Raw genomic sequence first — 12,574 nt, forward strand, 5'->3', positions numbered from 1 at the left:
TGCCGCGACCTGATGTCATGGCAACCGCAGCAGTGCTGCAAAGCCCCTCAGAAATAGCATGTGGATGTTAAAAGGTGTTTGATCCCTTGGTGACTTTGGAGAAAGGAAGGTTGGAAACCCCAGAGGGACTTGTCAGAGCTTATCTGCCTCATCTTTCCTTTGTTCCGCCCCCTTGCCTCCTCCCCCCTCTGTCAGTGCCCTCCGAGCCCAAATTCTCTGCAGCAGAGAACCAGACACGTGCAGGAATCACATTTCTGAGCTGCTGCTGAGTTTCTCTTTCCTACCCCAAAGTCTTACCTGAAGTGCAGGAGTTCTGACTGCCTGGCACAGAGTGACCTCAGAGACCAGACCCTTCTGCTGTTTGCCTTGGTTGGCAGCGTTTTCACTGCGTCCCCCTCAATCTCTCCTTGCCCAGGTCAGGTGATGGCTGCTGTGCAGACAGATCACCCTGCTCCTCTTTCTCCTCAGCCCTTTCCCAGCCCTCTCTCTCCAAAGTTTTGCCATAGGAAAACTTGAATCTTGTCAAGCCCACGGAGAAGGCAGCGTGAGGATTTTGCACTGAAAGACTGACCAGAGTCCCAGAATCACTGAAGTTGGAAAAGCCCTCCAAGATGATAGAGTCCAACCTGCGATGATCCCCACCTGGTCAGCTGTGCTGAACACGACTGGAGGTGGTGACCCAGCTCCTCTGGACTCACTGGGAGCCTGGCAGGTGGTGCTGGGACGCATAGCCCTGCAGGGCTTGTGTTGTCCGCAGGCTCTTCCATTGGGGCAGGAGCTCGGCATCCTTGGGCACGGAGCAGCCGCTGCTCCCACCAGCACAGCAGCTGTGGGAATTCACCCTGTCCCTGCCCACACTCAGTGCTGCTGTGTCCCACAGGGACACAACAAAAGGGCCATGGGAGGAGCAGGTGAGGAATATTCCTGCCCGTGTCTCGCCGTGCAGCAGTCCAGGTGAAGAGCTTCATGGATGGGCATGGAGGCAGGATGTCTGCCCTCTGGGGCAGCCCCATGGCGGGAGGATGTGACTTGTCCCAATTTTTACCCATTTTTACCAAGACCAGAACAGTGGGTGATGCACAGAGTGAATCAATCCACCCACTTGTTTTTGCGGGATGTTGCAGAGGATGAGGATGCGGTGCACGTCCGAGTTGGCACATCCAGATTCAAACACTTAAATCTGGATTTTCATGTTGAGGACCATAGAGCACCCTGGAAAGCTGCCTGCTAATTTAACTTACCAGGCTAATTATTGAGCTGCTGAAGTGAAGAGTGGAGGCGCAGATGTCTGGAGCTTTGTCTGAGATGTGGGGCAGTTGAAAACACACCAATTCCATTTCTCATGGCATGCTGATGAGTTTAGTCCTCAATTAAACAATGCCAAGTTCCCTGTTTACATAGACAGATTGCGTGTGAATTCCTTGAATGCTGGGGGCTGGAAAAGTTTAACTTCTCCCACATCAGCCCCTAAAAAGAGCAGTGGGCAAGTCAGGAACTCATTAATGTCAGCTTGAGGGGCATTTTATAACTTGTTTTTAATTTTTTCCTCACAACCCCTAGGGCACCGTTCTGCCTTCAAAGCTTAAGCCCTTTAAGCATCTCTTTTCTGTTACGATTTGTGCTCCACAGAGCACAGCATTTCCCTGAGGAGTCTGTGGGCTGGGTGGGAAGCCCTGGGCTGACAGTTCTGTAGGAGAGACGAGCGCTGAATTTGTGCACGTGTTGCCTAATTTTCCTCACAGCTGTAGCTGCAACAACAACATTCCTGATAAGAATTATGGTTGCTGTGTATTTTCCTAATAAATATCGACTGAAATGCCTGGTACTGGGAGCCGCTGGGGTTACAGCAATGGCAGCAGCAAGTGGAACAGTGAATAAACTCGGAAATGGAGGGAAACAAAAGGTTCTGGATTTGCCAGTGCCTTAGACCTGTAGGAGTGACCTGTGCCCTCAGGGGCCAGCGTGGGTAACAGGTAACTTCTGGTAATTGCTGCTGTTTCTGTAGCTCCTGGGAGCACAGTTCCACAGTGCCAGGTGCTGCACAGACACAAAGCAGGGAGACAACTGCAGCCTTTCCCCTTTTCCTTCCACTGAAGGGTGTGATAAGAGAGAGCAAAGGGTGCAGGTGGGGGACAGGAGGGCCGCTAGAATCATGGAATGGTTTGGGTTGGGAGGGACCTTGAAGCTCCTCTTGTTCCACTCCCCTGCCATGGGCAGGGACAGGTTCTGTGGGACAGTGGCTCCAGCTGGACGCACCCCCACAGTCATGGATGTCCCAAATCCCATGGCTAAATGCTTCTAATGAAATCACTTTGTAGGGGAAATGGAGGAAACTGGGATTGCTGTAGGACACGTTTTGCTCTGCGTTGTCACCAGTGAGTGCATGGAGGGCACAGGGAACTCCCAGAGCTCGCCCAGGACAGTAGGGCAGGCACTGGACTGATAACAACTATCTTCTGTGGTTTTATAGGGCTGCTAAAACCCCACTTCCACATAGAAGATGTGCTTCTTTCTACTGCAGCAAGCTCTGTACATCCCCTACACACCCAGAGCCCCCCCGAGACCTGGTGACACCCGGCTGTGACAGCTCATCGCTGGGATCACGAGTCCTACACAAGCCAGTCCCACTCTTGCCCTCTTACCACTCTTGTTGGGCGGTAATGGGTGTGTGTAACACATCTGTTGATGTGGGAAACCTCACAAAAATTTGTCAAACCCAGTGCTCAGCCCCAAAACCCTCGGAAGGGTCTCAGCCTGAGGAAGACGGTGTCTGGTTTTTGGGTCACATCAGCGAAATCCTATCAGGTCAAGAACTGAGGAGCAGTCAGTGCTTGGTCTGACCAGGAACGTTCAAGGTGCATTTTGTTATTTTTCTGTGTATTCTCAGCAAATACCCCTTGGGTGTTGATGTGCCCCTTTAGGCTGCCGGGGTTGTTCTCAGCAGTGACAGCTTTACGTAAGGAAAAGAAGACACCAGGATTTATTTTGGCTGTTCCTAGCCCCTCCTAGGGGGTGGATGCTGCACAGTGAGGAAGGTGCCGGCCTTGACTGCACCCAGCACTGCCAGCAGTAATTTTGGTCTCTTTTCAGGGCACGGCACTGCTTTGACTCTGTTTTCTAACCTCGTGCCAAAGCAATCCCATTCAAATACATGGAAATCAAAGCAGAGGGAGGTGTGGGGAGAAGACAGGGTATTCTGGGGTGAAATCCAGAGCACCCATCCCTGGAAGTGCCCAAGGCCAGATTGGACGGGGTTTGGAGCCACCTGGTCTGGTGGAAGGTGTCCCGGTCCTTTCTAAGTCAAACTGTTCTGTGGTTCTATAAAGCCAACCCCAGCTCCCTGCTTCAGGGTGACCTGAGCCACTGCTCCAGGCTCTGGCTGGAATAGATCTCCTGGCTGACAGCAGCTTAAACACCCAGCACACATGAAGGCCGCTCATTTTGAGAGTCCCTGACCCCGTTTTGGGTGTAATTCTGCACAAAAGCACTTCCCTCAGGCCTCTGGGCTTGGGAGTTGGGAGGGAGCTCACTGGTCCTTGCTCTGGCTTTTCCAGGCCTGGTAGCAGCGCCAGAGGAGGAGCCCCATGTGTGCACCAGTGATGCCATGATGATTTTTTGCCTTTTCTTTTATACCTTTTTGCAGCTCCTGTATTCTTAGTGCTTTTCCCCTACATTCTTGGCCTTGTTTGTTAAGCTAGGAGACAAAACATTTGAGAAGCTTCGTAGTTAGGGGTCAGTGTGCCCCAGAGCCCAAGGTCCTCTCCAGAACACATTTTGTAAACTAAGACAGAACCATCCAGGGGAAGGTTCCTTGGGGAGCGGGGGCTCATTCGAGCCTCTCCTTGGGGAATTTTTGATAGATTAGTAATTAGTAAGACCTATAATGTGACACCAGATCTTTTGGGGTGGGCATTGGGGTGCGCATGGAGGTGCATTCAAACTGCACGTAGTGCACCTAAGGATCCTTCAAAGAGATACCAAGGTAAAATCCCTTTTCCCTTCTAACCGTGTCTCACTCTTGATTTTAAGACCAGGAAAAGGCATCACCAGGACCTGGGCTCTGACATTGCCAGGTGACCCCCTCACCTGGAGATCTGAGTGTGGATTCAGTGCTTTGTGGAGGAGATTCCTAAGTCCCTTCTGTGCGGGTGCTGCAGAGCACATCTCTGCTGGCTGGGAGCCCCATCCTCATTTTAGATCTGTTTTTGTCACTATTATTATTATTATTATCTTAAATCATTTGCACCTCTATTTTCCTTCTTTCTGTGAATAAATCTCAGGCTTGATGATCTTTTCCTTCTCTAAAAATAACCTTGGCAGCAGAGACCTGAGGGAAGTGCCTTTGTGCCAGGCAGTTTCTGCATCTCAGAGCTGAGCACAGCTGAGAACCCGGGCAGTGCAGCAATGCTTTGCCAAGCACCCAGCAGCTTGTGGATGCCAAAAAGCAGCACTGTGAACATCTGCCAGCCCAAGGGTGGCAGATGTTGGACTTGGATATGCCTGTATGTACAAACTCAAGTGCTGTTTTCCAGCACGAATGAAGTCAACAATAACCATATCACCCTCTCCTGGAGGGGAGAGCTCTGGCAGCTCCCTGTGCTGCCCAGGAACTACTTCAGCATGCTGGGAAGAGGAGATTTCAGTCCAACTTACCCACCTGGCCAAGCTGAAACATGGGCAAGAATTGTCCTTCCTTACATGTTTCTGGCCTCTCACCTGGGTGCAGGTCCCTGCTCTGTAGGAAGAAGAATCTCAGTTGGTTATCAGGACCCATCAATCCCATCACGGTGCATTTGGCACTGCCAAAGGCAGCTTGTGTCACCCCTGGTATGCCCTGGCTGGATAAATGGTGTGTAGAGCTCTCATCAGCAAGATAAAGGGTCTGAGGGCAACAAGCTCTTCAAGACATGGGCACCCTCCCCTTAAAACTGATCATCACTGCAACTACAGCAGCACTGTCAAAGCGATCTGATATTTAGAACTGACATGTAAAAAGCAGCCCAGAAAAGCCCAGATCACTTTGCCTTAAATGTGAATATTGAAATGGATATTTCTGTATCCATGCCCAAACAGGAGCTGCCTGAGCATCTTCCCTCCGGGCTGCCAGTGAATGTCTTCATATCCCCCTCCACAACGTCCCCCAGGACTCCCAGGCTCACTCAGTGCTGCTTCTTCTTTTTTTTTTGGCTGCTCTGCAGTGTCAAAGGGGATGATGCAAACATGCTCATGTGAGGGAACCCCAGTGTCCAGCAGGAGCTGCTGTGGGGTTGCCTTGGGCTGGCACCAGCAGCTAAATAGGACTGGGAATGGTGTCAAAGCAGGATGGGAACGTGGTGTTGGTTTATTGCCTCAGCAAGGGAGTTCAGACAGGAGGGACCTTTGCTGGGAGACCCTCTGTGGGGACAGGAAGGAGAGATGTGAACGCACCAAGAGGAGAGAGCGATGGTGCAAGATGGGGGAGAGCTGGAGAGGGACTGGGGACAAGGGCCAGGAGTGCCAGGACAAGGGGGATGGCTTCCCAGTGCCAGAGGGCGGGGCTGGATGGGAGATTGGGCAGGAATTGTTCCCTGGGAGGGTGGGCAGGCCCTGGCACAGGGTGCCCAGAGCAGCTGGGGCTGCCCCTGGATCCCTGGCAGTGCCCAAGGCCAGGCTGGACACTGGGGCTTGGAGCAGCCTGGGACAGTGGGAGGTGTCCCTGCCATGGCAGGGGTGGCACTGGGTGGGCACTGCGTCCTCTGGCCTCTGTCCAGCAGCTCCACGTCCTCCCAGGGCTGGGGCAGCTCTGCAGGTGGGGTCTCACCTGAGCAGGGTGGAGTGTGTGCAGCCCAGCCCGTGATCTCCCCATGACAGGTCACTCCAAATGATTGCAGCAGTGAGGATTCCCGATCTCTTGGGAAGGCTTTGTGTCTTCACAGCACATTTGGAATCTGCTAGCACAGGATTGTTGTAGTTTTTGCCTTCTTTACAAAAACAAGGTTAATGCTTAAAATTGAATTCTACCCATGTCCTTCTACAAGGATAGTCCCCATTCCCATCTGAGCACCTTCCCATGGAACAACAGAGTCATTTAGGTTGGAAAAGAGCTTTAAAGTCATTGGGTCCAGCCATAAACATAAGACTGCCAAGGCCACCACAAACCCATATCCCCAAGTGCCACTTCTACAGGGCTTTTAAATGCCATCACACAGCCCAGAACACTCTTCATAAGATGAAATCTGCTGCAGGAAGGTCTTTCAGACCTACTCAGCCTTACAGTGAAAATAATTAGTCAGGAGAGGATTTTTTTTTAATAGTGAAAGGATTTTAGCAGTGAGGAGTTTAACTCCTGGGAGGGGTGAACACTGCATTCCCAGTGGCTTAGAAGTCAGACTGAATGTTCTTATGCCAAGTTTCATCACACAATGGGTGAAACCTCCTGGACAGTGATAGCAGAGGAGAGAATCAAGTGATTTCTGCAAGAATGGATCTCTTAAACTCCAGGTAGGGAGGGAGGCTCCTCCCTGAATGGCCCCAGTGTTATCTCTCATTCAGTTTCCCTGCAGCTGCAGTAAATTATGAGCACAGTCTGAGGCACACACAGAGTCATAAAGGTTGGAAAAGACCTTTAGGATGATCGAGTCGAGCCCATGTGGGTCAGGTTCCCTTGTGCTGGAAGAGTCTGACCACCCTGTCCCAGAGCTTCTTTGTTCTCACCCCATACACAATGGGGTTCAGTGTGGGGGGCACGAGCAGGTACAGATTGGCCACCACGATGTGGACGGGGGGAGGGATGCCCTGCCCAAAGCGGTGGGCGAGGACCGTGAAGAGGGCAGGGGTGTAAAAGGCCAGGATGACACAGACGTGGGACGTGCAAGTGCTGAAGGCTTTCAGCTGGGCCTCTCTGGACGGCAGCCTCGCCACCACACGCAGGATCATGGTGTAGGACACAGAGATCAGCACCAGGTCAGTCCCTGTCACCAGGAGAGCCACAAAGAGCCCGTAAGTGACATTGGCCCTGGTGTCCCCGCAGGCCAGCTTCACCACGGCCATGTGCTCGCAGTAGGAGTGGGCGATGACGTGGTGCTGGCAGAAGTGTCTCTGGTGGACCAGGAAGCACGTGGGGCTCACCAGGAGCACCCCCCGCACCAGCACCAGGCTCACCAGGGCCACCACCACGGGCCCTGAGAGGATGGTGGAGTGCCTCAGCGGGCAGCAAATGGCCACGAAGCGATCCAAGGCCATGGCTGTGAGCACGCCCGACTCCACCGTGGAGAAGGTGTGGATGAAGAACATCTGAGTGAGGCAGGAGGGAAACCCAATCTCCCCGAAGCCCAGCCAGAAGATGCTGAGCATTTTGGGTAGTGTGGAGGTGGACAGGACCAGGTCAGTGAAGGCCAGCACAGCCAGGAAGAGGAACATGGGCTCATGCAGGCTGGGCTCTGCCTTGATGATGAGGAGAAGGGTGATGTTCCCCAGCAGGGTGATGCCATACATGATGCAGAAGGGGAAGGCAATCCAGAACTGCTCCTCCTCCAGCCCAGGGATGCCAATGAGGAGGAAATAGGGAGGGTGGGAGAAGGCAGTAGAGTTCAGAGACATGAACCCTTCTTGGCTCTGGCCCATGCTGAGGGCTTTCTGTCCTGTGGAAAAAAAAAAAGCATCAAACACTCTCGACCTGACCTGGCCAGTGGCAGAGACTGGTGTGACAGTGGGTCTGGAAGCTCAGATATCTCCACCTCAGCCTTTGGCAGCTGCTTGCACTGGGCCAGGAGAGCCCCTGTGAAATAAATGTTCTGGCAGCTTCCACTGGAACTGTCCTGCCCCTTCTGCTGGAGCACACTGGACTCCTGGATAAATTGAACAGGAAGATGCCTGAGGTGCACACTTGCTGCTGCCCAGTGTCCACAGGGTTTCCAGCCCAGCAGACCAGAGGAAAGCTGGTCTGCAGCAAACCTTCCTGAAGTGTGTTTAGTGGGAAGATGAATCCTTGCCACCAGCCCCGGAGCTCTAAGGACATTTGACAGCACCGTGCTGCTCATCAGTGTAAACTGAGGTGCCAAGTGCTGGTCTTGGTCAAGAAACACCAATTTCAGGGCAAAACGTGCCAGTGTCACAGTATGTGACAGCCCCCGCCCCCTGCCCGTGCTCCAGTGCTGCCCGTTCCCCCTCAGAGGAGTGGGACTCACGCAGACCCTGCACATTGCTCAGCTCATTTTTCCCCGATACCTGGGAGAAAGGATGCCTTGAAGAACCCTGCAGAGCAGATCAGGCTGATGTCCCTGGCCTGCCAGGAGCCTTTGGAAGCCTTCCTGGAGCTGATGGAGACCTGCAAGTAGCAGAGGGATGAGCGATGTCCCAGAACAGAACCAGGCTTTTCCTCCCCGAGGCTCTGATGTAGCCGAGCTGGGCTCTGCTCCCGCTGCATGTGGAGACAGATGTCACACTGTGACCGTCCCAGCCCGTCCCAGCACGGCCACCAGTCACCAGCGGGAGCTGGGCTGTCGGGGCCACGCTGGAAACCTCACAGATACTTTGGGCTGGGGGTCACCTGCACTCTGGGGACATTCCCCATCTTTTCCATGTGGCTTTAAACATCCTGGGAATCGAAAGTCCTGACAATTTTCTTCTTCTCCTCCTTCCTGGCAGCTGCTTCTGTTGATGGTGCTCTACCTAAAACTTCATTCTTCTGTGGAGAACACAAGGGCAGGGAACAGAGCTCCCAGGCAAAGGCGATGGGGGACGGGAGCGGGGCTGCCCGGAGGAGCGATGGCACCAAAGCCCTTTGTGCACAGCAACAGACTGCTGCCCCAACCCTAAATACTCACCCGCCTCTGCAGGTCCCGAGGGGGGGACTCTGCTCCGCAGAGACCAGGGATGTTTTTCTGCCTGGCACATCAATCCCAGCAGGGAGCTCTGCTTCTCCCCCGCTCCTTCAGGATTAATTACCGACTGAAGTCAGAGAAGGCAGCAGTCTTTAACCCCCTCAGTGCCTCAGCCCCGTGTGTCCATGTTGCCTCTATTGCCACCTCCAGGCTCCTGTGACTCCAAGTCCTCTTCCCACCTCTCCCATCCTGCTTTTTCCCCCTTCTCCTTGTCTCAACCCTTCCCTTTTCAGTCAAGTGAGCCCAACTCTTTCCAACTAAGCTGGACCATCTCCACCTCTGGCTCTGGTGCTGCTCATGGAGGAGATGTGGGTTGGATGTCCCCATGTTCTGGTTGAGGTTTTCCTTCTGCAGCAGGAGAGGTGGCCTGGGGCCTCAGCATTGGGCATTCCAGAAGGAAAGTGGTTGTTATACTCATTGGCAAAGCCGAGTGCCAAGGAAGCAGCCATGTTCTGTTCCCCCAAAAAAGCAACACTCCACGATGAAACTTTGGAAAACAAGATGTGACTGAGTTTTTATCTGCAGCCAGGAGAAATCCATCATGCCTTCCTGCTCCGAGGCTCTATTACTCCCTGAGAAAAAAATTAGTAGGAAATACAATACAGCATTTCCAGGCTGGTTCATTCATTTTTCTTTATTAATTTTTTTTCTCAGCACAAGAGGAAAAAAAGGAACATATGGGGAATGAGCAGGAGCCATTTCTCAGTGCCATGGCTACCTGAAAAGGGTTTAGACCCATAATGCCTCTGAAAAATTCATTCACATTTCCCAAATCATATTAGGCAGGTACAGATTGTTTTCATTTTTATGAGATTTTTTTTACCCTTCTAAGCTCTATTAAACCAGAATATGCCAAAAGTGACAGGAGACAGAATTGCCTGAAATTCCCAGATGAGAACTGTTTGTAACTCGCCTAAATGAAAGTATTTATTTTGAAATAAATTGAGGTTGAATTTAGCAGAAAAGGCTATACCAACACTGAAGCTGTACCAGCACAGACTACAAAAACGAGGCCCATTTTACTCTCAGCGTTTGTTGGCATTTGGAAGAAACTGCACCAAACTCCAGCAAACACTGCAGCCACTGGAGGCCCTGACAGTCTTTGGTGAGATCCCTCATCTAAAACCATGGACAAGAGCCCCTGAGTGCAGCACTTGGACCTGTCCTCTGTCCTGGAGACTCAGGAGCAGCTGAGGGAGCTGGGAAAGGGGCTCAGCCTGGAGCAAAGGAGGCTCAGGGGGGACCTTGTGGCTCTGCACAAGTCCCTGACAGGAGGGGGCAGCCGGGGGGGTCGGGCTCTGCTGCCAGGGAACAGGGACAGGAGAAGAGGGAACGGCCTCAGGCTGGGCCAGGGGAGGCTCAGGGTGGACAGCAGCAGGAATTTCCCCATGGAAAGGGAGGTCAGGCCTTGGCAAGAGCTGCCCAGGGAGGTTTGGAGTGCCCATCCCTGGAGGTGTCCCAGGAAGGGCTGGAGGTGGCACTCAGTGCTCTGGGCTGGGGACAAGGTGGGCATCGGGCACAGCTGGGCCTGGCTGGGCTGGGAGGGCTTTTCCAGCCTCAGGGATCCTGGGATTCTGGGATACTAAGGAAGACATGGGTGTTTGAGAGCACCTGGGTCTCCTGAGGGAGTGCAGATCAAACCAGTGCTGCTGTAGTTCCCTGAGAAAGGTCTGGGCAGGGCTTTGTGCCACCCCCTTTGTGCAGCAAAAGCACCCTGATCAAATGGGAACCCACCCCAGGCACCTCTCCCAGAGGGATCTCAGTGGCTGCTGCAGTGGGAACTGCGAGCACATCCCTGTTTTCACCTCGAGAGTGAAACCACAATTCATGATAATGAGAACAGTGAGAGAGGTTCCCATCAATCCACACAAATCTCTCCAAGGGGTGCCAGAGGATGGTGCCAAACTCTGTTCAGTGGTGACAGTGACAGGACTTTAAGAATTCCCAGTGTGGAATCAAAGGTATGAAACACCTTTGGCTTGGAAATGAGACTTCCTTCAGTGTGGAATCATCACTGACATTTATAACTTGCTTATTTTTTTCCCTTGAGATGCTGTCATTTTATTGAATACAATTATTAATTTAAATTATTTTTACAGTTGCTACCAGTAACTCTGAGATTGAGGTTTTTCCACAGCATCTGCTATGAGGAGGTTGAAGGGACTTGACAGAGTACACAACAGGTCAGAACAAGACCACAGAGGTGGAGGTTCTTCTTCTGAAATGCATTTCTGCATCTGTAATGTCACTTTGGACAGGCTTCCTGTAATTATTTTACTTAGAGAATGCTGCTACATGCAAATTTTCTGGCAAAAATTTTGGAATGTGAATGTGCCACATGTGAAAACAATGAATTAACTAAATCATCCCAAACCATCCAGCATTTGCTCTGCTCTGCCACTGTTAGAGGTGGGATGGGAACCAAGAGGTGCAATGCTGGGACATCTTTATAAGTTTGCTGAGTCACTTTTCCTTCCTTGCAGAACCTGCCAGGTTGGGCTTGGATTTAGATCATTGCAGTCATTTCTCTCTAAGTTTGGTGAGGGCAAACACTCTTGGAAGGAGTTTACAATCAGGAGTTTACAATCAGGAGTTTACAATCTGCTTTTGCCTGGTGGCAGCACCTCAGAGCACATGGACAGGACAGTCCTGCACCAAAGACTCTGAGTGTGAAACAAGATGAGCTGGCGTGAGGACACGGGAGACAGCGGCTGAGCCCAGGTCACCGGGGAGTTCTGTCACTAACATGAATCAAACTCAGGATCCTCCTCTGGATCTGCTTGGTCCTCACCCCGTAGATGATGGGGTTGAGCACAGCGGGCACCAGGATGTAGATGTTGCCCATGATGATGTGGACCAGCGGAGCCAGGTCCTTCCCAAACCTGTGCACCACAGACAGCCCGATCAGGGGCACGTAGAAGGCCAGCACCACGCAGATGTGGGCGATGCAGGTGCTGAACACTTTGAGCCTCTCCCTCCACGCCGCGAGGCGCAGGACGGCCTTGAGGATGAGGATATAGGAGAGGCAGATGAGGACGGCGTCCAGCCCCATGACCAGCAGGATGGCAGTGAGCCCGTACACCACGCTGGGGGTGGTGTTGGCGCAGGCCAGGTTCATCACGTCCTGGTGCAGGCAGAAGGAGTGGGACAGCACCCGGGAGCCACAGAAGGGAAGGGGCAGGAGCAGCAGAGGCAGAGGCAGGAAGAAGAGCACTCCTCTGGCCATGGCCAGCAGCCCAATTTTGGCCGTGGCGGCGTTGGTGAGGATGGCAGCGTGCCGCAGCGGGTGGCAGATGGCCACATAGCGGTCCACGGCCATGGCCAGCAGCACGGTGGACTCGATGGCCGAGAGTGTGTGGATGAGGAACATCTGGAGCAGGCAGGCGCCGAAGCTGATCTCCCTGCTGTCGAACCAGTAGAAGGAGAGGATGCGCGGCACGGTGGCCGTGGCCAAGGCCAGGTCGATGGCAGCCAGCATGCAGAGGAAGAAGTACATGGGCGCGTGCAGGCTGGGCTCCATCCGCACCACCAGCAGCACCGCACAGTTGCCCGTCACCGCCAGGATGTAGGCAGAGCACAGCGGGATGGCCATCCAGGACTGCGCAGCCTCCAGCCCCGGGATGCTGGCCAGGATGAAGGACGGGCTGAGGTCAGAGCTGTTGGAGAAGGGCATGGCCCACAGGGCCAGGGGCACTCATGCTATGCCAGGGCAC

At 53.1% G+C, this 12,574-nt stretch overlaps 2 protein-coding genes across 2 annotated transcripts; both read right to left on the minus strand.

The window, feature by feature from the left end:
* Positions 1-6,633: 6,633 nt before the first annotated feature.
* Positions 6,634-8,246, minus strand: LOC138117554 (olfactory receptor 52R1-like). Its single transcript, XM_069027998.1, has 2 exons — positions 8,206-8,246; positions 6,634-7,619 (listed from the first exon to the last, which is right to left on the minus strand). Exon 2 carries the CDS (start codon positions 7,600-7,602, stop codon positions 6,634-6,636), a length of 969 nt encoding a protein of 322 aa, XP_068884099.1. The 5' UTR covers positions 7,603-7,619; positions 8,206-8,246.
* Positions 8,247-10,973: 2,727 nt separating this feature from the next.
* LOC138117561 (olfactory receptor 51E2-like) lies at positions 10,974-12,574 on the minus strand. The gene has a single exon (XM_069028009.1). It carries the CDS (start codon positions 12,532-12,534, stop codon positions 11,584-11,586), a length of 951 nt encoding a protein of 316 aa, XP_068884110.1. The 5' UTR covers positions 12,535-12,574; the 3' UTR covers positions 10,974-11,583.

This window comes from Aphelocoma coerulescens, chromosome 1, assembly GCF_041296385.1.
Source record: "Aphelocoma coerulescens isolate FSJ_1873_10779 chromosome 1, UR_Acoe_1.0, whole genome shotgun sequence".
Taxonomy (NCBI): Eukaryota; Metazoa; Chordata; class Aves; order Passeriformes; family Corvidae; genus Aphelocoma; species Aphelocoma coerulescens.

Excerpts from the sequence above, each read along its gene's own strand:
- LOC138117554 (XM_069027998.1), bottom strand. The coding sequence starts at position 7,602 with ATGGGCCAGAGCCAAGAAGGGTTCATGTCTCTGAACTCTACTGCCTTC.
- LOC138117561 (XM_069028009.1), bottom strand. The coding sequence starts at position 12,534 with ATGCCCTTCTCCAACAGCTCTGACCTCAGCCCGTCCTTCATCCTGGCC.